This window comes from Melopsittacus undulatus, chromosome 9 (assembly GCF_012275295.1).
Source record: "Melopsittacus undulatus isolate bMelUnd1 chromosome 9, bMelUnd1.mat.Z, whole genome shotgun sequence".
Classification (NCBI taxonomy): domain Eukaryota; kingdom Metazoa; phylum Chordata; class Aves; order Psittaciformes; family Psittaculidae; genus Melopsittacus; species Melopsittacus undulatus.
Genome location: NC_047535.1, coordinates 17694869 through 17717481, shown reverse-complemented (window position 1 = coordinate 17717481; position 22613 = coordinate 17694869). Strand labels below are relative to the sequence as shown.

General features: G+C 38.2%; 1 protein-coding gene across 1 annotated transcript in view; it reads right to left on the bottom strand.

Annotated features, from left to right (window-relative positions):
- THSD4 (thrombospondin type 1 domain containing 4) overlaps nt 1-22613 on the bottom strand; it is a 252659-nt gene that overhangs the window by 134681 nt on the left and 95365 nt on the right. Inside the window, exon 6 of the mRNA XM_005145668.3 lies at nt 22228-22364. Within this exon, the coding sequence (XP_005145725.2) occupies nt 22228-22364 (137 nt within the window). The remainder of the gene's footprint in view (nt 1-22227; nt 22365-22613) is intronic.

The following is a 22613-nucleotide window of genomic DNA, read 5'->3' as shown; positions in this document are numbered from 1 at the left end:
AGAGGGGAAAAGGTTCTCCAGAAAAAAACATATCTTTTCTCTCCTTGTTCAGGAAGTTATTTGAACAACCTGGACAGAAGGGGGTTCTTTCTCACCTCTTTCTGGCCATTGTCACCATTTTTGCTGTAATTCCTAGAGAACAAAAGAGAAGCAGCAAGCTTTAGGGATCAAGCAACTTTTCTTGCCTGTTATGGCATTTTGCCTTCCTCTTCTAAGCAGAGTCAGATACTTCTCTGCCACATACAGAATCAGAGGAATCCTGTGAAACTACTTCAAGGTCAACATACAAAGGTCAGCTCCCGTAACTATGAAAGTTGTGGGTTTACTGTCAATGCATGGCTTTGGTCTAAAAGCAACTTTGTTTACTTCATCTTAGTATCGCCATATATGCTGATCATTAGACTGCTGTGAGATCCCTCTTAAAGGCTCCAGTTCAGAAATACACTTACTTGCTTCATACTTTGGGTGGATTCTCTTCTTGATGGGAAACAGTCACAGCATTGCTTTACTTGTCTGAATGCAGACTGCTGCTTGGGAATCACTGAGAAGCCAAAGAAAACTTTACCTTCAGAAAGCAAGATTACTCAAGAAAATTACTGGTTTGCAGTAGTCCAGTAAAAATACAGAGCCAAAAGTCAGTCCCATGTGAATAACTGCCAGCTCTTAGAATTATAGCATTTGAGGTATGATAAGCTACTGTTATTGCAACTTTCTGTATCAGGTGACTGCAATTACTTCCCACTGATATACACTAAAAACTGCAGCATGTGCTGGACTTCCTATTTCAGTACAGCAATCCTCATTATTCCTTAAGGATTTTGTGTTGTCAGCTACTAGTTTTTTCCTCTAGTGTAACTTTTTTCCCTACTAAATATCTTTCTGGTTCTACCCATGTGAGATACATTAGTTAAGCATTTTCTTTAGTATATCTGTGCTTAGAAAAGCATTTTTGTGTTACAATACTCAGCCAGTCAGTAAAGCTTCAATTCATCAAAACACTTAAGCCTGCATGTAAATCCAAATATGCACGTAATCCCATTGACTTCAATGGGACTGCTTACTTGCTTAGCTAAGCATCTGTTTAAGAATCAAGGCCCATGTAAGCATAATAGTGCCCTTTGGCCTGGACCCAATCCCTTAAAAAGGAAAAATGCAAAATGGAAACTGTTCAGTAAAGCTGTAGGAAAGCATAGCAGCTTTCAAGGGAACATGCACAACATCAAAAATTATTTTTTTAACTATCTTTACAGAAAATTCTAGCAATCAGAGTTAACTGGGGAATCATTACCGAATACCACCAAGATACTTTCAAATATAAACTGAGCATTTTTAGGAACACTTACTCTATAAAGGTGTTGGAAATCACAACCAGAGGAAAAGCTAATACTAAAGCATACAAGCATCTTTTCCAGGTGTGTTCATGCTGCTTCACACAACTCATCCAGTAACTAAGGAACACAACTGTCCAATGTTGCTGAGCACTGACACTTCTCCCTCTTTTAATGGGCTGAACATAATCTATAATACTTTTAGAATAATGTATATTGAGTCTAAATTTGGAGTAAAATTTAAACTAGGTGCACTAATGTAAACAAGAATTCAGTCCTGCAGCTTGAACTTCAACAAGAATTCAATGCTTCTCTGGGTTTTATTCAATGAAGAAATGTACAAATCTTTATGTGAAGGAACTATTTGTAGAAATTTTATTCAAAAATTGAAATAAGTTTGTAATACTTCATGCTGCAATAAACACTGAAGCAAGATGTGGATTCACACATTCCTACATCCTCCTTATCAGGTAACATCTTTAAATCACACGTATCAGCCCTTGTCTGGCTGGACCAACAGCCACTTCTACTGGTGTTTTTGATTACAAGATCTCCGTTGGCTCCACAGAAGCGATCATACTAAAACGCATTCCATCTGAGAATAACTAATTCAAAGTACTTGAAATAAAAGAAATAAAAGACTAACTTAAAATAGCATACTGGATACTGTCACTGACCTCCTCCTCAATGCACATAATGAGGGCACACACCCAAGATGTGGAAATTCCAACATCCAGCAAGAAATTTTCACTTGTGTTCTCAAGCAAATACAGTTGATTTGAATATGGGGTAATGCTTTAGATTCCTCAGTGTTCCCTGTGGGAGTTACTCAATGCTGAGGCAAAGAATGAGAAAGAGAAATGTTCAACAGCCTGCAATGGATACTTACCTGGAAACTGGGACTCCACTGCAAGTAATTGTAACTTTTATGGGAAGTGGAACATCTGCCACAGTATTGGTAGGTAACACCATGTCCAGAGCATCAAGCAACATGATGACTGGTATAATTCTCAAAGCAATAGTGCATAGCTTCAAATCCCACTGAAATCACTATAACATCAAAATGGGGAAAAAAAACCAACCTTCAAGGCTGGTAAGAAAGAGAAGATCATAGAATCATAGAATGGGTTGGGTTGGAAGGAACCTTAAATATCACTACTTCCAACTCCCCTGCCATGGCCAGGAACACTTCAACTACACCAAAATGCTTCCAAAAAACACACCTTTTCAACATTTTCCAACAGAACATCTTGAAACAATTTAGTAACAAAATAATTTAACTTAATTTGCATTTACTAGCATTTTAAAGGTACAGGCACTCAAAATCTGCAATATTTTTTGCTGCAGTAAGATATGTTACAAAATCCTGTAGACAGTGCTTCTCATTTCTAAACACAATCACTCTCATTGGAATCTGCTTTATGACAGGAACATCAAAGCAATGTATTATGTATTTGCGAAACCAGAAGAAGGCCCTAGAAGACTTATCCAAAATAAAACCATTTTGCATCAAATTCAATCTAGAAAAAGGATTTAGAAAAACTGCACAGAAATAAAGGTAAAAAAAAATAAAAGAAGGGAAAAAAATTCTCCCATGTCAACATTCATGAAACTCAGGAACAGCAGTTTCTACCAGGCCAGTTTCATTCTTGCCACTGTGTGGTAAGTTAAATACTGGAAACCTGGCCACTGGAACACAATGCAAATGGTGAAACCGAGGACTTGACTTCTTCCCCTTTGCACCACTGATGATCAAGAGAGCAGTAGCATAAGGTAGCAGAAGCTGCCAGTATATGAAATGGCAATAGTTTCATTCAGATTATTAAGATTTATTTAACAAGACTGGAATAATTCTCTCCCAGAATGGCACTGAAAACATCTGACAGTTCAAAAGACCAAACACCTGACAGGTAAGACTTTTATACCTACTTACATACTGTAAGGGTGATGAGGCACTGGAATGAGTTGCCCAGGGAAGTTGTGAATGGTACATCCCTGGCAGTGTTCAAGTCAAGGTTAGACAGAGCCTTGGGTGAGATGGTTTAGTGCCAGGTGTCCCTGCCCATGGCAGGGGGGTTGGAACTAGTTGGTCTTCAGGTTCTTTCCAACCCTAAGTATTCTATGATTCTATGAAAAATTATGAAATTGGTAACTGACTGTTGCTTTAAGGGGATTTTATTTTCCACATTGCTTCTTTGAGAGCTAAATTTTGAGGCCCAAGTCATGTATATTAACAGTTTTGAGTTTGTAGCATACATGGAAAAACTTCCTCAGAGGGAGAAATGAGGTTTAAAGGAGACATGGCTTTGCTGTCTTTCTGTGCACGATCCCGTAGAGAACCGTCAAGAGAAGGAAAATGTCATCTCCTGATGAATTACCAGCCACCTTCTGGAAGCACTTGTCATTACAGAATGTGGGAGCTTGAAGGATAGTTGATCACTGGTAAGGGATTAAAGGCACTGCTGAAAAACTGCTTTGTCTGGAGATGCTGGCCACTGAATTGCCTTTCTTGCCACTTTGGTTGGGGCAGAGTTTAATGCCTTTAACAGTTCATTTTTTTTTAAGAACTCGAGAGGTCAATGAGTTGGCGTCTCAGGTCTGACTCATTCATAACATTGTCTGAAAATCTTGGTTTTTTACACTTGCCTGTAAGTAGAAATGTCTGGGGTTGGTCACCGTCCATTTTAATTAATTGAAATGACCTTGCTTTTTTTGCTGTGAGCTGAGTCATGCTTTCTCTCCACGACCGGGCAGGCAGGGAACAGAGGCTACAGACTGGGAGATACATGCAGTGAGAGCTTCTCCTGTGAATCAGTTTTTGAACCTGTAAACGTAAGAGTGCAAGCAGTGCCACAGGTGCATTTCACTGAGGAATAAAAAAGAAAGGCTGAAAAATAAACTAAGGGGGAAGAAATTGCAGAAAAATGAATGATGAGACAATGTAAAAGATGGCCTGTAAAAGCCTGCTTTATCTGAAACAGAAAGCACAGTAAGGGGATTGTCCACCACACACCCCCCTATGACTGCCATGTTCAGAGGTGATTAACACTTCTGGAAGTCCCACTGATCTTTAGCATTTGAAAAGCCATCTCTTAAAGCTGGGGAGATGAGGTGTTTCAAGTGCATTGGCTGTGCTTACACTGTGATATTCCGCCAGGAGCTGTCAGTGGAAAGAAGCATCTCCTCTAGCAGGTACTTACCTTGTTTTTTTTCCTCACTAAGGTTACTATTTTTAAAAAGTTATTTTATAGGTACAGTAAAACCCTGAGGTAACTGATGGATCATGGGAGAAAATGCATTTATTATTTCAGACTTTCCTTGATGTGTTCTGTACATCTGACAAATTCTGCAGACTTCCTTGAGATTCCTTCCGTCCCGTTGTTCCCCTTGGTATCAGTCCCCTGACATCATAATTTTTTTAGAAGAAAAGCTTTTAGATGGTCACAGATCTCTGGGGGAAGTTAGAACTTACTGGAGCAAGTCCAGAGGAGAGCCACAAGGACAATAAGGGGGTTGGAGCACTTCCCGTATGAAGACAGGCTGAAAGTGTTGGGGCTGTTCAGCCTGGGGAAGAAAAGTCTGCGTGGAGACCTCATAGCAGCCTTCCAGTATTTGAAGGAGGCCTACAGGGATGCTGAAGAGGGATTCTTCACTAGGGACTGTAGTGATAGGACAAGGGGTAACGGGTTGAAACTTAAACAGTGGAGGTTTAGATTGGATATAAGGAAGAAATTCTTTACTGTTAGGGTGGTGAGGTACTGGAATGGGTTGCCCAGGGAAGTTGTGAATGCTCCATCCCTGGCAGTGTTCAAGACCAGGTTGGATGAAGCCTTGGGTGACATGGTTTAGTGTGAGGTGTCCCTGCTCATGGCAGGGGGGTTGGAAGGGTTCCAGCCCTAACTATTCTATAATTCTATGCTTCTATAAAATAGTTAACCAAAAGTTTAACGTGGGAAGGACAACTCTACAGGAAACATTTTCTGAGGGATGTGGTCCCTAGTTCCAGTTATATTTTGCTCAGCAAAGCTGCACTGCAGGAGAAGGTAAATAAGATGAATCCATTTTTTCACAATGACTCACAGTACAAAAATAAGCCTGAAGCTTTTCTTAAGTACTGTTTTCACTGGCTGGTTTATCACAGTGCAGAATTCCAAACTAATACAACTACAAAAACACAAGGCTTTAAACTCCTAATACATTAGCTTCACAGAAAGTACATCATGGTTTGCTTGTACTGGCTCTTGAATAACACAGGAATACATGATTGCTCTAAGAAACTGGTACAACTGAAAGGTTAAGCAACAACTGGAAGCCCACATTTTAAAATGCACTGTACAACAGAAGTCAAGCACTTAACAGTACAGGATGATCCTGTTAACACTGTTGTACCTGATCTACTTTTGGGCTAGTTTACCTGGTTCTGTCTAGTATCTTGTCTTGGAAACAGTGTCCCAGGACAAGTGACAAGGACAGTAGAGCATCCATGAAGTATACTTTCCATAAAGCTACTTTTAAAAGATAAGACAACTACAGATCTGCAATAATTCTGTCTGATTATCTTCATGTTTTACTTATGGGAGAAACACTCCACAGGCACCATAATTCTTCTGGAAAATCGTAAGCAGCAAAGAGTGACATTCATATTGAAATTTTATTCCCAAAATTCTTACATTTGTTCCTTTTTTATGTACGGATTTACTACTACTTTTATCACTGAAAGGTGGCAGAAATAACATGAAGACTGGAATAAAGAATGAGCAACTATTACATAAGGAAAACACAAATGATGATATCATAGTCTGTTTTATAAAATCTGACTTTGTTGGTGAAAGCAGCAATGACATCACAGGTGCATGGAAGGTGGAAAAAAATCACAATGTACGAGTATTACTTGCAAAACACTATCTTTTTTTTTTAACATCTTGCTCTCCTAGAAAATAGAAATTCAGGCCTTACATCAGAAGGAGAAACAAACCTACAAAAGCAGTTCCAAACTCCAGTTTAGCTTTAGTAGCTGTACAAATTCATTAGTGTCCATAACAGAGGTGAATGACCTTGGAGCAGTCTAAGAGTCCACTGCAAACATTCCAGAGTTCAGAAGTCATGTCCATCACACTGTGACTTTGTGTTGGCAAAGGGGATTAACAAACTTCAGACACCAAAGATAAATTGCATCTGCCACATACAGCCAACTCTAAACAAACAAGTCTTGCAGTAATAAAATCTTTTTGTTTTAATAAAATTCTATAGGTTGTAAAACAATATCCTTGTGCAGGCAGGATTTCCACAGGTCAAAGACTTCTCAGTCTTGCCCCATTTCTTGAAATGTGAGTGTAAACTGCAACAATCCCCTTAACATGAAGGGTTGCCATGGTAGGAGACATACAATTATTACAACTGTTTTCCAGTCTTTAAAGAATACAGACATTTTAGACTGCTTCTATGCAGGTCACTGTACCTATTTAAGGGTTTAAATGCTGGGTATTCAGACACTAATATAATTTCAATGCATGTGTATTTCTTCCATTCAATACAATAATAATCAGTTGGAAATAACATACTTCTGTATAACACTCAAGGGTTGCACAAGACCACCTGAACCTATTTTAAAAGTTGTTTCCTCCCTCTCAGCAAATGTTGAGATGAATATTTAAAAATTAAACACGCATCTGGCCCCAAATGCAGGGTTTAATTTGCCCGTGTTCATATTCTTGTTTAATTATGCTCCAGTGAATGTGTAGTCACTCAAATCTCTTGATATTTCACATTCAGTCCTTCTCCACCTTTAATAGTAAAGACACCTCAAGACATTCTTTTCTCTACATGAACTCTTCACGAGGGTATTTTCTTTGAGGAATATTTATTAACCGCATACATGTATGAACTTTTGTTTTCAAAAACGTGGGGAAAAATTAGCTAAGTTCTTCAGCTTTAGGCACATACACAGCTACAATAAAATGAGGCTTGGTATATCAACTCAAACCCAAAAAAAGCTGTTCTGCATGGCTAAGGTAAATTCAGACATACTGAAGGAAAAAGCATCTGCTTTTTAAGAATGTGTTTAACATTACAGCAGGAACTTATCCTCCTTCAAAAATGTTATACTAAGCAAACCTTCCACCTTGCATTTTGTAAGACACACTTGAAACATCTACAAAACACACTTGAAACATCTACGGAAATTCGTTAAGAGTGGTGTGCAAAGGCTCACACCTCCCTGCAGAAAACAGCTGGGGATACAGAGAATAACCATGGACAGAAAGGGAAAGACTGTGACTCGGTCACAGCAAAGTCTGGGACCAGAGGACTGATTTTACTCTTAACTAGTTTCTGATGTTATATTCTGCAGATATTTTTCATATTTACATAGGAACCAGACCAGTACGCACATTCCTGCTTCTGTCATCATAGTTCCTTGTTCATGAACTTGAAAAGAATAAGCCAGGCTACATATAAATAGCATCAACAACAGCCCAATGTCAGTAATATCTAATTACTGGTCAGTAAGGTCAACCTACTGGCAAATGATAGTTATTAAAATTATAGACAGTTCTAGTATGGAAAAGGAAAGGCAATGTCTGTAAAAAACATTTTTTCTTCTATAGAAGAAAACAGATTTTTGTTTCAAAGCCATCTTTCCTTGCTATGAGATACATACATACTTATGTTTCTCATTTTCCACTACATGGGGTTTGTTAAAACTACACACAAGCCAAACTATACTAAAATACTGCCAGTGAACTGTAAGGATTGCTTGACTGTGGGCACAAAAACTATAATCTTGGCCAAGTTTTCATTCCATGAAATGCGCTTAGATGCCAGGTTAAGCTTCCTCAAACTATAAAACTAACAATGAAATGTGGCAGATATTACTGATATATTTAAAATGCACTATAATTTAACATAAAATCTGTCAAGTTTAATGCATGTGCTTAAAGTAGCTTTTTACAGGAGACTTTGAACAGATCTGGTGCCACTGTTTGTTACCAATAGGGAACAGGAAATTATTTCCAAGCATTTTGATTACTTCTATATTGAACAAGGTCTAAATATGCTTGTTCAAAGATAATATATTCCTGTGACTGCAGAGAAGCTGTGGCCATAAAAAGCACTGAATATGTCAGCCTTTTATAATAACATCACATTTGTTTTCTTTTGTTCAAGTTTTGCCAATATGAAAAATCTGTTGTTACAATAATAAAATGTTTGAAGCCCCAAAATAGGGCACAGACTTGCAAAGGCCAGGTTGGATGCAGCCTTGAGCAACCTGGTCTAGTGGGAGGTGTCCCTGCCCATGGCAGAGTGCTGGAACTAGATGATCTTAAGGTCCTTTCCAGCTATGAGTCTATAAATTTTTAATGAGGGTTTGCTTTTGTGAAGTCTGAGCCATTAAGTATATGATCTAGTCATTTTTAATTTCTCTCAGCAACAACCGAAGCCGGGAATTTATATTATTTTAAATGAAAACAGAAATTATCATACATTCACACGGCTCCTGTCTGTAGGCATTCAAGAAAAGTCAAATATCAAGGCACTTGAGGTGGGGAAGGAGAAGAAGGGAAGAACTTTCAATATCAAGATGCCAGTTTCACTACAAAGCCACAGAAAAGTCTGGCTGATTCAGATTCTATTAAAAATTCCATTTCAAGTGAGTTTGAACAAGCTCAGTTTCATCTCGCCCTACACTGTTTTACAATCTCTGATCTAATCTTATTAAATTTCATGGACTGAGGTGGTACCAAATGATATCCAGAATGATATCTTTGAGAAAAGCTCAAAACCCTTATGAGAAAACCAATGTGAAATTTAAACCAAAGGGAACTCTGCATAGACTCCTAAGAAGCTAAATTATATCTTGTAAACATCCTGTAAACATGAGTTTCTGCATCAAAATTGAAACTGGTCTCAGCAAAGGATATTATGACTTACATTCTTGCTCTCAGTGAAAATATTCTCTCCCACCTTTGTTCTGCTCAAAGGCAAAACAACACCCGTCAGATTGATGTGGTCAAAACATAACGAAAAAACCAAAAACCAGTTTGTTACAATGAAGTGCAAAACTTTGCTATTAATCCAGTCCCTGTGTATATTTTAGTACATTAATTCTCACAAATTGTATCAATCATAAAATAAGGATTTGTCACTGTATTCTCATTTGAGAAAAATAATCTAGGCATTAAGAGCATGTCTAGGACAAAGATGTATTATGTCGAGGATACATGAACGAGTTCCTAGGAAACCACCCAAAGGAAGGAAGTCACAATACTACTGGGCTCCACCTTGATTTAAAAAAAACGGTTTTTAATAGGGCTACAGAGTCTGAGAAAAAGCTTGTGGGTAAAGTTTGCATATTTAGCACACTCTCAGGCATCCTTATGCAGTGCTATATTAATGACAACCTAATACATTAAATGAAATACCCAAGGTCACACAAGACGTCTGCTGCAGAACAGCCCTGATGTTTGACTGGAACAGGGATCTAAATCCATGCTAGCTCTTAGAAGCAAACAACCATCCACTCTCCATAGTCATTACTTCATCTCTCCATTAGATATTGGTTAGACTTGAACTTTATTGCTTTCCAAGTGCCTCTATATTACACACATACTACTGCAAATATTGTCTTTCTGTGCTCCTAACAAGGTAGTATCGCTTTTCATGGCTTTCATTCAATACAAGAAGACAACACTTCAAGCATATTTTAAGACTGAACAGTTCCTTAACTATTTGCTCTCAGTGCATCTATGTATGTGTGTGCAAGCACCTGCATAAAAAGAAAAATACATGTACACATGTAACTACTGCCTATATGTACTTTCTTCCAAAAGATTTATTTGACAAATTTGCCCATCTCGGTATATCAAAACCGTAATCTTTGTTTTAACAGAAGTGCCTAAAAACATACTGGATCCCTTCCAATCTCTAAAGGAATTTTATAATGTAGTTAAATAAAAACAAAGACTAAATACTTAATTTCCTGCAGAACAGATTTCCAAGACTGCCGTTCCAGTTTCCTGATTAAACATAAGGTATTTTAGAATATTCTGTTACAGTTCTTATTAGTATTTCCAATTTTCTCCCCAAAATCACCAAAACAAAATTAAGCATTTACTTACTATTTGGTTCCTCAGTAAAAAACAGCTTAGGTCAGACAGCATTTTGCTGCACTGTCATCACTTTCTAAAAATTATTCTTTCATTAAGACCTCTAGGTTATTGGCTCCTGATAGTTTATTATAATTTCTTAGTAGCTTTGTAGTTAATAAAAAAATCCTACGGTGCTTAAATTCCAGTTTCTGAAATGAGTAAATTGTGGTGAAATTTCCATTTTATCAGTAATTTTATCATAAGTGACAGTAACTATAACCTTAACAATATTAGCCTGTCATCAGTTGGCATATTAGCACTGTAAAAGAAAAGATGAACAAACCTTTAGCAATAAATAGGCTTTCATATTCAATTTCTGACTACTCAAAGATGAGCTCTGAAAAAGCACTAGCCAGCTACATAACTGCTAACACTGCACTAGCACAAAAGGAAGTGCAATCACAAACCAGCACAGGGTTATCCAAATGCACACAAAGAAAAAAGGCTGATCTCTAGACTATGGGCATCATAGGAAACAGCGTGGATTCAAACTGAAAGAGAAAGCTAAAAAAACCAACTCCAAATTAAAAACAAATACTAATTCCATTTATTGTTTCAAGGATTGTTTTAGCACTCACCTCATAAATCCTCACACATGCAAGCTTTTGGTTTTGCCCACAAATGTCCATAAATAGCCTCCCCCCTACTTCAGGACTCCATCTGCCCCATGAACATTGCAATAAGCTGCCTCTAGCATATATACATTGCTTTCTTTTTGCAATTACCTTACTTACAGTGTTATTGCAAATTCCAACCCACTGCAAATTAAACTCTAACAGATACTCCACAAGAAAGCAGAAAGTGCACAAATACGAATTCTCACAAAATGTCATACATAATCAAGCCTCCTTTAATACTGTACAACTAAGTCTTCCCCCAGCTTTTTATCGTGACAAAATAATTTGTGATTTAGTGATAGTTTCCTTGCATAAACTTTACCAGACAATAATAATTTCAACAGCTTTTTTTTTTTGTGCATAACATAACACACACCATGCAATGGGAAAGTTCCCCTATCCAGAATTTCCCTGGGACAATGGCACAAAAGTGATGCAGCCCAATCCTGAACTGACTGATGTATCACATCTCCTACTGACAACACAGAGTGCACAGGCCAAAATACCACTCAGTCTACATGGGAAATAACTGACAATGTCTAGTTTTGGGCATCTAATCAAGGTGATAGGATTTCTTTATACATTCTGCAGAGAGGAATTTATAAACCCTGTCTGAGAATCTTAACCTTTCACCACAATGAGATGCTGAAAGTCAAATGGCCTGAACATTTCCAAGTTCTGATCTGAGAAAGGACACCTGTGGCACCGGAGCAGAGCTGGGGGAGATCAGCGTCCAGAAGCCTCACCACAGAGCGACAAGAGCCACTGAGGAGGGAGCCTCAAGTCCTCGACAGCACTTGCAAAGAGCTCAGCTACCACGAGGAGGTGACTCACTGGGGGCGGAGACAGGAGGAGTGGCACCAACTATGAGTGGTTAAAAATCTACCCAGGGAGCGTGGTGACCAGGAGCGCGGCAAACAGAGCGGGCAAACAGAGCGGGTCGAGGCAGTTTGCGCGGCAGTTCGTGCGGGCAGGCAAGTGGGATGGTGAGCACTCGCCGTACGACCAGGATCTGGTCTGGGAGCTTTGCCCCGTCTGCCCCAGTGGTGGCCAGCATAGGCACCCAGACAGAGCGGGTAAGTGGGGAGGTTACGGTGCAGAGCTTGGAGTGTAGAGAGTGCTTGCACTGGTCTTGTGAGGGAAAGGTGCAGAATGGGCAGGGCTGCACTCCCTGCTCCCTGATGGAGGTCCTCCTGCAGCAGGTGGCTGAGCTATGGGATGCTGTCAGTAAGCTGCAAGATGTCAGGAAAGCTGAGAGGAAGCAGGACTGCTTGCTCCAGGACCAAACTGGGCACAGGGGCCTCAAGATTCCCCTCTAACTCATGGAGGAAAGAAGGAGGCTGTTAACCCGGGAAGCTGGGAATTAGTAACAAAAAAAAAAACAACCAAAGGAGGAAGAGAGCAATTAAAAGCAAGGGGCTTCCTCCTAAACCTGCTGTACCCACCAGAACCGATGTGCTGTCCTGCAGGGGGCTGATGAGGAAATGCACTTGCATCAGAAACAGTCGGCTGGTGCACTGGTACAGAAGATCTCTACTGGAGCCACCAGGAAAAAGCAGCGGGTTGTAGTAGTAGGGGACTCTGCCTTGAAAGGGACAGAAACGCTCATCTGTCGACCTGACCCAGTCGCAAGGGAGGTGTGTTGCCTACCTGGGGCACAGATCAGGGATGTTGCGGAGAGGCTGCCTGCTCTAGTAAGTCCCATGGACTATTACCCGCTTCTAGTGGTACATGTGGGTGCTAGGGATATAGATAATAGTAGCCTGAGAAGTATAAAGGAGGACTACAGAGCTCTGGGAGAGGTGATTAGGGGCTCTGGAGCTCAGATAGTCTTTTCGTCAATTCTCCAAGACACTGGGGAGGACCTTCCAAAGGTTAGGAGGATTGGACAGGTTAATAAATGGTTAAAAGGGTAGTGTCATAGTCAAGGGTTTGGGTGTCTTGGACATGGGGCCCAAATCTGTAGGCCAGGCCTACTGGGGGCTGGTGGAGCTGCTCTGATAAAGAAAGGGAAGAGTTTTGCTGGGAGGCTTGCCAGACTTGTCAAGGATGCTTTAAACTAGTTGTGTTGGGGGAGGGGGGCATCATTCCATCCCAACACACCCAGTCAGTTGCCAGCAACTATAATAAATACTCTGAGCAATGTAGTGATATTCTAGCCGCTCCAGCCAATGAGCCAGCTTCATTTGGAGCTCGGATCAGATGCCTCTATACAAATGCCCGTAGCATGGGGAATAAACAAGAGGAATTAGAGATGTGGGCACATCTACGGGGCTATGATATAATAGGCATCACCGAAACATGGTGGGATGGCTCCTTTGACTGGATTGTTGGAATGGAAGGTTACAGGCTTTTTAGAAAAGACAGGCCCGGTAGGAGGGGAGGGGGAGTTGCCCTTTATGTTAGGGATAGGCTGGAGAGTATGGAACTCTGTCTGGGGACAAGTGATCAGGTAACAGAAAGTTTGTGGGTCAGGGTTAAGGGGAAATCGGTGATGGGACACATTACTGTGGGGATATGTTACAGACCGCCTGATCAAGAGGAACCTGTGGATGAAGAACTCTACAGACAAATAGGAAAAGCCTCATGCTCACAGGCCCTTGTTCTCATGGGGGACTTCAACCACCCTGACATCTGCTGGAGCAATGGTACGGCCCGGCACAAGCAATCCAGGAGGTTTCTCGATTGTGTGGAAGACAACTTCCTTCTGCAAGCAATAGAGGAGCTGACGAGGAGAGGTGCCCTGCTTGACCTCGTGCTCACCAACAGGGAAGGGATCGTTGGAAATGTGACTCTCCAGGGAAGTCTTGGATGCAGTGATCACGAGATGGTCGAATTTGAGGTCCTCAAGACAGTGAGAAGAGCGTGCAGTAAGCTCACTGCCCTGGACTTCAAGAGAGCAGACTTTGGGCTCTTCAGGAACCTGCTTCTTTCCTGCTGCACTCTCAGCATCCTTTAAAAACATACTCATAAACACCCTCATTATACATGTCATAGTAGTATATTACTGTATTACAGGACTTGGTGTGGATTCTTTAAAAGCATGTTAGATGTAGAGCATGACTGTACTTGGAGGATTACTAAATTGTATGCACTGCTGTTTGTACTATGAACTCAAACAAACATATTTATCTCTCACTTCCTACCCAGCAAACGCTGTCAGAAAGACACTTAAAATTACTATCAACAGCTTCAAGCAAAAAGAAACTTTAAACAAGAAAGTCAAAACTGAAAGAATTGTCATTAAAAAAAGATACTACATGAAAACACTGAAAAAAGCTCTGAAAGTCATGAACAGAAAAAAAACTGACTGGCAGAGAATTACAGAGGTTAGTTTACTCTTCAGCTGCTACAGCCACCAGCTGTCTTGGAGTCAAAAACGGAAGAAGAGAGTAGCACACAAGAGTGATATATTATTCTGAAACTAGTTCAGAGAAAAGAGTACTCAAATGTAGTAAGATTCCCTAGTTGTGTCACTTAATCATTTGAGATCATAGCATTTGCTTTCCAAAGTATTTCTGTAGTGACACAATTAAGCTCAAAGTTGGGATGAATTTTCTAATATTGTTATCCAAACTATGAAAACAGATGCATACTGCAGACTAAGGAAGCTGTTTCCTTTCTGCTGTCTAAAAAAATTACCTAGATATTTTGATCTAAAAGAAGGAATATGTTTAATTCAATTACAAGCACCAATTTACCTTAATTACACACTTCACTGATAAGCTATAGAACTTGAAATGATCAATAAAATTTTACAAGGCATTTCATTTTTTGAATACTGTTAAGGACATTTTCCAAGATGGATATTTTGACACTGGGTTATTTTTTTTATTATTTAAAAAAAAAAAAAGAAGTCTGTTGAATCAGGCTTTTTGTAGCATTTTATTTTACTTTTTCCCCTGCAGCTCTGGTGAAAACACTTTAACATACAGTAGTAGCATTCTTCTCCAGTACTGAAGAACTGTAAGCCAGACTTTAATGTCACTGAGCTGTTTTGTCTTTTCTTGTTGGCCTGTAGTTCAATAAAACAATGAAATCTCACTTTGGGGTTCCAAGCGCTGGAGCGAAAATGGGACGATGTACACAATTCTGACATCAGATCTTATATAAATTCACCCTCACATAATTAAATCTATTAATTTTTTTCGTGCCTGTTTATTTCAGTGGGATTTGTTCCATAATTAGGCTGCACTAACTTAAACTGAATCAAGAAAAGTTTGTCCCCCTGATACCAAATGTAGCGACACCCCCATAACTGGATTAAAATGGAGGGAAATTCACAAAAAACAACAGCACTAGCAAAAATGATGTATTATATGGGCTGGATAAATGTTTAAATGCCTTCATAAGTAACATCTGACCCTAGCAATATCTGTATTACTGGGTTATTTATAATGAGACTAAGCAGTGCAAAACTATAGATTCAGACAGCAGCTTCATGGAAGAGCTAGGAATTCCATTCTTTGGACTATGAAGTCTTTCTCAGGACAAGAGGCTGATAGACACAGGAAGAACAATTATAGACATCAAGTACTTACTCATTTTTGTCTGAACATAACTGACTGTCCTGTGTTCAGCTGTTACTGCCTGGGCTCAAACCACACCACCAATTTGAATGTTTTACTATTCACTTCGCTATTTCCCATCATCAGATTATACATAAGTGTTAGCTCAGTTCAAAGGCAGTAGTAAAGTTATCCTATCAGTAACTTTTACATGCAATGATTGCACCTGCTGTGTATCAGCTACCAGAGGGAACTTAAATTAGGCCATGGCCAAAGATCATATATCAAAAAAATAAATATTTTAGAGTTATTTTATAAATGAAGGAAAGCAGCAAGACTTTTAGACAATGAGGTCAGGAAACCTTACAGAGGCTTCTTCTGCAAAACACTAAACACAAAACTATGCAAACAAAGGGAAGAAATAGCAAAATATGTTATTTCTTAGCTCTCAGGAACCTGTTTCTTCCAATAACACCTCAATAATGCCAGGCACATGTTTCCCAAAGCAATGCTTGGAATTAGCAAATTATTCTGAAGAGATACAATGAAGAGTCCTATTTCCAACAGCCATAATGGTACATATGAAAAGGCAGAAAGGTGGAGAACACATTCTACTGTAACTATATTTTTTTCACTTTTGTGGTATATTTTACAGACCAATGACATTTCCTCCAATGGAGGCTCTATATACAGTATGAGAAAATTTAAAAAAAAAAAAGATCCAGTAAAATGCTTATTTTTGCCTCTTTGAATGCATCTTCAAAGGGTCTTGAGATCAGACCACAGTGTTGTCATCTACTATTGATAGAAACCAAACAAAAATAAGGATAAGCCTTAGCTATTAAACTAGAGGTTTAATTTTCATTTGATTCTGAAATTCATTTCAGCATTTGAATGCCATTAGGCTCCATAACCTAGTTCTCCACTTCCACTGAGCATATTCTGTGTGCAATAATATCCTGGGCAAAGCCTTGGTGACAATTTACGCAGCATTTAACTTCTTAATACAGCAGATTCTATGGTAAAAAGAACACAAGCATTTCACTATTCCAAGGCCCAATTTTAGGAAAAAGTCAAATAACTAGAAGCAGTTCATTACATCAGTCTTCCTCAAATACAAACAGTGCTTCACACCAATCCTGATGAACAAGCAACCACAAACATTTTCTGTATTTCAGATGAAGGACAGATATAGATATTGACGTTCCTTTGCTTCTGCTACATCAATCCAGATAATAGGTTCTTCTTTACAACATTATTCATTAAAAACAAAAAACAAACAAATGAACAAGCCAACCAAACACTGTAATGCCTAAGGAATAAGGAGAAAAGCTTCACAGAAGCTAGCACTGTACAGAGTATTTGATCAGGAGAACCTATAAACTAAACTGAACAGAGAAAGGAGGGGGATCTGGTTCTAACTTTAGGAAAGCACACACACAGAGACAAACTGAATCTACCCCAGACTTTTTTTTTTCAGTGTAAGCAGTAAACATTACACAAATTGAGATTCCTCCAGTAAAGAGATTCCTTACCTTCACAAAAACAACCACATTCCAACTCTGTATTACAACATATATGAGTTAGGAGAATAACTTCAATGTATAGGAAGTACACAGTTATCCTTATCTGTAACTCTGATCCTACAGGCACTAAAATTTCCTCAACTTAAAGCAATAATGCCACCTATAGGTCTGTTACCTAGACACAAGTGCACATCAGCAGTTTCAAAAGAGAGTACCTTGCTTAGTCATGTTTTGCTGATGGAAATTTAGCATGCTTGACTATGCTTCCTTTAGCTTACTTAAGTTATCTCCTATGAAGACTTTAAAGATTTCAACATCTGATACAATTTTTTTTAATGGCAAGTAAAAAAATCTCTACTGCCAGTTACTTTGTTATAGAGTTACTTCCAGTGTACATTTTTAAACTGCTCAGATATTCTCAGTTAACTTCAGAAGTTAACTGGAAGATGAAAACAAACTACAACACCAGTGAAAGATTTTATATAAAAATGAGAAGACAGTTAAAATAATTGCTTCAGGTACCTTTAAAACATATTTACAGTCCCCACACAAATAAAGTTTTATGTGAATGCCAAATAATTGTAAAATGCGCCACTGTGTGGTAACTAACAACTCCCCAAAATCTATTTGCTTCACAGTTCACAAACCTTTTTTCTGCCTCCAAAATTACAGTGAGTCGGAGCTCACACTTGACAAAATATTGGGAGAGACCTCTTCTGGAGGAAGTGTTTTAGATGCATGCAAAAACACACATGCAATGTACTTCCCTACAGGTACTTAGTAAACTATAATCAAGGCCAAAATTAAGAGCATTTTTCTCTCATACATTACATATTAAAAACTGCTCAATATCCTACTTGCATTTCTCTTCTAAACTGAAAAGCTAGTGAGTAGGATCATCCCATTGGCTCCAGGAGAAATATAAGGACACACTGATTTAAAACAAGCAGGAAAAACATTGCAAAACAAGGACACACTAACACACACTTCTGGTTAAACAGCAAGCTGAAAAAACACCATTCATAGGCATTCTTTAACTTAATAGTACTGTGAAAATTTAAGAGTTAGGAGAGGAGTAGCAAATGTATTAAACAACACATACTCAATAATACTGAAACATTTTTAACGCGTATATATTAGAAATAACCACTAAACCAAGAATTTGAATAAAGAAAGTGAAACTCCATAGGACTGTCAATGAAAAAGTTAATTCGCATTCCAAACATCAGAAAGAGTATTGTTCAAATGTGCAGAAAAAAAATTTTGCACAGAAATAATAAAACTGATCATCATTGTCATACTTCTTGTTTCTGCACAGATAGAATGTCACCCAGTTCTTCCTGTTTTGCCTAGTTTCATTTTAGAATTATTTAATTGCTTTTAAAAGGATCTGTTTCATTAGAATTCAGTCTATACCCTGGTAGTAAGGAAATCGTTACTGGGATGCTATTTAGAGGTACTCAGAAATATGTTGTTCTGAATTTCCAGCATGGCACTGCAATAGCCACAACAACCAGGCTTTAAGAAAGACTTTTGTACATATTACTGTTTTTAAAATCTTCTCTTATGCTATTGTTTATCCTTGCTGATAAGATTAAGCAGTGATCTAGCTTTAAAAGGCTATTCTATCTAACATTGGTTAATTTCAGAAAGGAGAATGAATTCAATATTCTGGTTTTGATATTAAAACAACTTTAATGTATTTTCAGTGTTAAGAGTGACTGCATTTTATATCTTGAGAACTTCTAAATAATGTTACTTGTGGTTGTCTTACAAAATGTTGTAAGTGATTAAAGAATGCAAAGTGAGTAATATCTTATTTCATATATGTTTAATTTTTATTTCAGATTAAGGTAGACCTGTATTTATTACACTCCTTACCCTGTTTCAAAATTATTTTAATAATTTTTATTATAGCAACACTTTTCATCTTTTGCTTCTAAGAATAAGGTAAGCTGAAAATACCAACTAGAAACAATGGTCTTGGAAAAAAACAGACCAGGTTTTTTCACGCAAGGATGTTATTGTTCTGGTAATGCACCAAAATGTCCAACAGAGGGTGACAGAGACCATAAATTCGATAGACTCTTTATCTGCCTTTTAAAAAAGTAAAAAATACTGTGCAGTTAAGGAAGAGCTACCTGGTACAAAGATTTGAATAAGCTCCATTACTTGAGAAACACTTTGTTAACTGTAAATTCTGACAACTTTTCAGAAAAATATTCTCTTAAGCATCTGACACAAACTATTTGATTCTCTAATTATTACATCCTTCAGCTACATCCATGTTCACTCTACAGTGTATATCATAACTGTTGAGTAAAATTGTTTTATTTATTTTTAATACTTTTGCTGTCTAAGCCAGGGAGATGCAAAGTTGCAAGAGTCCAAAGAGATGGGCAATATATGGATTGGATTTATTCATCAGAGCACATTATATTTTTTATATATAGAACAAGATGTAATTTTGTTCCAACAGAAGAATCTATCCTGAAATATAAAATATTTTTAAGAGGAAGAATGAATCACATCTCATCTGGCATAACATTACCAACTTCTCTCAAATGCAAACATGCTACTGACTACCGAGAGGTAAATTTTCACCAAAAATGTAACACTGACTTTCTAATCTCGAGCCATAGAAATCAGTCAAAGTGTAACTGAGTCAGTAATGATAGTTCACCAAAGCATAATGAAACTGTAATATTGTATTTTCCTTTAGATTGACATGTGTATCTCTGAATACTTCCATGAACACTAACTCAAAACTTCGAAACTAAAAGTCAAATGCAGTTTAGTCCCACACAAATGTAACTCAATAGTCTCAATGTAACAATTATAGTGTCAAACAGGTCAAGTCTCTTTCAGCTGACATCCACCTCACAATTTTACTAAGGTTACAAGTAACAAATCAGGAATAATTTGCTACAGACCAAAAGAACTAACCACAAGAAGCTGGAAAATGTCTGAATTAGGTTCCTCTTCAAAAGAGGAATAAAACCCTTTCAATATTCATATACGTGCCTCCCACAGCCTCCAACATTCACCTTTCTGCACAAGTACAGTTAATACTACTGCATGAAAAGACTCTGCCAACTTCCCCAACTTCTCCCAGCTCTTATTTTACTTTGCTGTAGTAAGAACCACTACAGAGTGTGCAAAGTAAGAATTGCCTTTACATGCTTAATATTGGCTTTCTCACCATAACTTACTGCTTATAAAGCACACAGCACCAGTACAGAACTGGTTCTATTTAACTCTTTAATAGACTACATCACTTCACTGAGCATTAAGTAACACTGAAGAACAGTTTAAACAGACATCGAGATTTTAATTTTTAGGTCTATTTTCAACACCTTAATGGGGAAGCTGAAAGCCAAAACAAAAAACTGGAAAAAAAACCCACACTCACGACAGCCTATGAATCCCTTTAGAGAAGCTATGGGAGGATCTTACTGCTGTCTACATCTAATGGGATGGTAACACAAGCAGATGGAGTCAAATTCTCAGAGATGTGCAGTGCTGGGTTGAGAGATCAAGGGCAGAAGCTGAAATACAGGGAATTTCAGTCAAATACGAGGAAAAAAAAACCCTACCATGATGTTACTCAAACACTGGAATGGGTTCAAAATTCAACCTGGAAAAGGCTATATTTATCTGATATGGCAAGCTCTGTTCCAAACAGGGTGTTGAAAACCACAACCTTCCCAATTACCTTACAACCTGAGTTATTCTACAGTTCTATGAATCCTAAGTTACACAGTAAGGATTCGCAACATGTTGTTTGTTAATACACAGCTTTGGGAATTGGCGTTCTATGCAGGCAATGGGCAATTTTCAGAATTCAAAACACTTTGCTACTAGGCTGCTGAACACTGCCTTTCCTTTCTGTCCCAGGCCTCCAATATAAACATATCAGTATACACTTCTGTAATTGCACAGTATTGGGAAAATACAACAGCTAGTATAGTGAATCTGCTTTTCAGTTTTTTGAGTTACAGATCAGTGCTGTAATTAAAACAAATTTCTGGCCCTTTCTGAATTGATCTGAAATCAAGGAAAGCCTTAAAAAATAATCAACTACAAAGCACAACAAAAATCAACTAAAACATAACATCCACAAACAAAATTCAAAGCTATGGCTTTGCTTATGCTAAGAAATACAGAACAAAAACACATGGCATTGTCCAGATGTGCACAAGTAAGAGGAATCTGGACATACAGAGGAAAAGGCAGTATTTGCAAGTGATTCCCTCTGCAAAGTAAATATTTAAACTGAACTTGACCTTTCACTTTTGAGTTCATGAGTCACATCTGATCCACTTCTGTTTCTTTTGCCAAAATATATGGGAAACACTGTCCAAGCACAAAATGACCTTGCTAGGAATTTATTTATTTCACTAACCTTACTTGCAAGATTACAAACATTTTTCCTAAACACTGTTAACATTTTGTTGCAGAAATCAGAGTATTTTTCAGTATAGAGGGAATCTACACATTGAAAAAAGTCACCACAGTTGCTCCTTCTGAACCCTTGAAAAGTAACCATTCACTGAAGTATTTTCTAAAAGAACATCACTGCGGAGTAAATGGACAGCCAGTAAGACCTGTTCCCTCAAAATGGCAAATGTGGACCAATCAGAAAAGCTGCAGTAGCACCACCTAAAAATCAATCAAAATAAACACATACCTAAATAAACCATTATTTTGCAGACTGAAAAAAAACCTGTCTCCACTCTGAAGTTTAATCAAAGAAAGATGTATTTCTCTCTTACTTAAGCTTCTAATCTTTTTATTCTGATTCTTTCCTGGAATCTCTTCCACAGAAAGCCAAATATGCAGAAAAAGCTCACTGGAAGTCACCTTGTGGCCAGAACAACTTCCATAACTTGTTCTCAGTGGACAGAAACAAGAATTGAGAAATAAAACCTGTAATAAAAAAGTTAACATTTTTCACATCTACTTAAATGAAAAAGAAAAGAAAGAGTAACATTCTATAATTCAAGACACCATATCACAGGTACAGTGGTATCAACCTTCTACAGAAATTACACGTGGCATAGACAGTACACAGGCAGACTTGCCAGAGATAGTAGCCTTACCTTGCACTGCCCTGCAACGCAGATTGAAGTTCCATTCTGGTCACAGGGTGTCCCATCAATTACCTTTTCAGCTTGTCTCACATAGAATCGGTAGCCTACTGCACGGCAATTCAGCTCACACTTCTGACTTCCCTTCACTGTGGAAACAGACAGAAGTCCCCATTACAAAGCAGCAGCAATAGTTTTAAAAAGAAAAGGTCCAATAAACTGAAACCAGGGACTGTGAGGAACAAATAGGCAAACTGAATGAAACGTGAATGACTACATCAAAATCAATGGTGATTATGAAATCAACTCCAAGATCAGCATTCCAATACACCCCATGGAAATTTTAACAGTATCTCGGTTTTTAATGACAGATATTTCCCTAAATGCCCAAGAGTGGT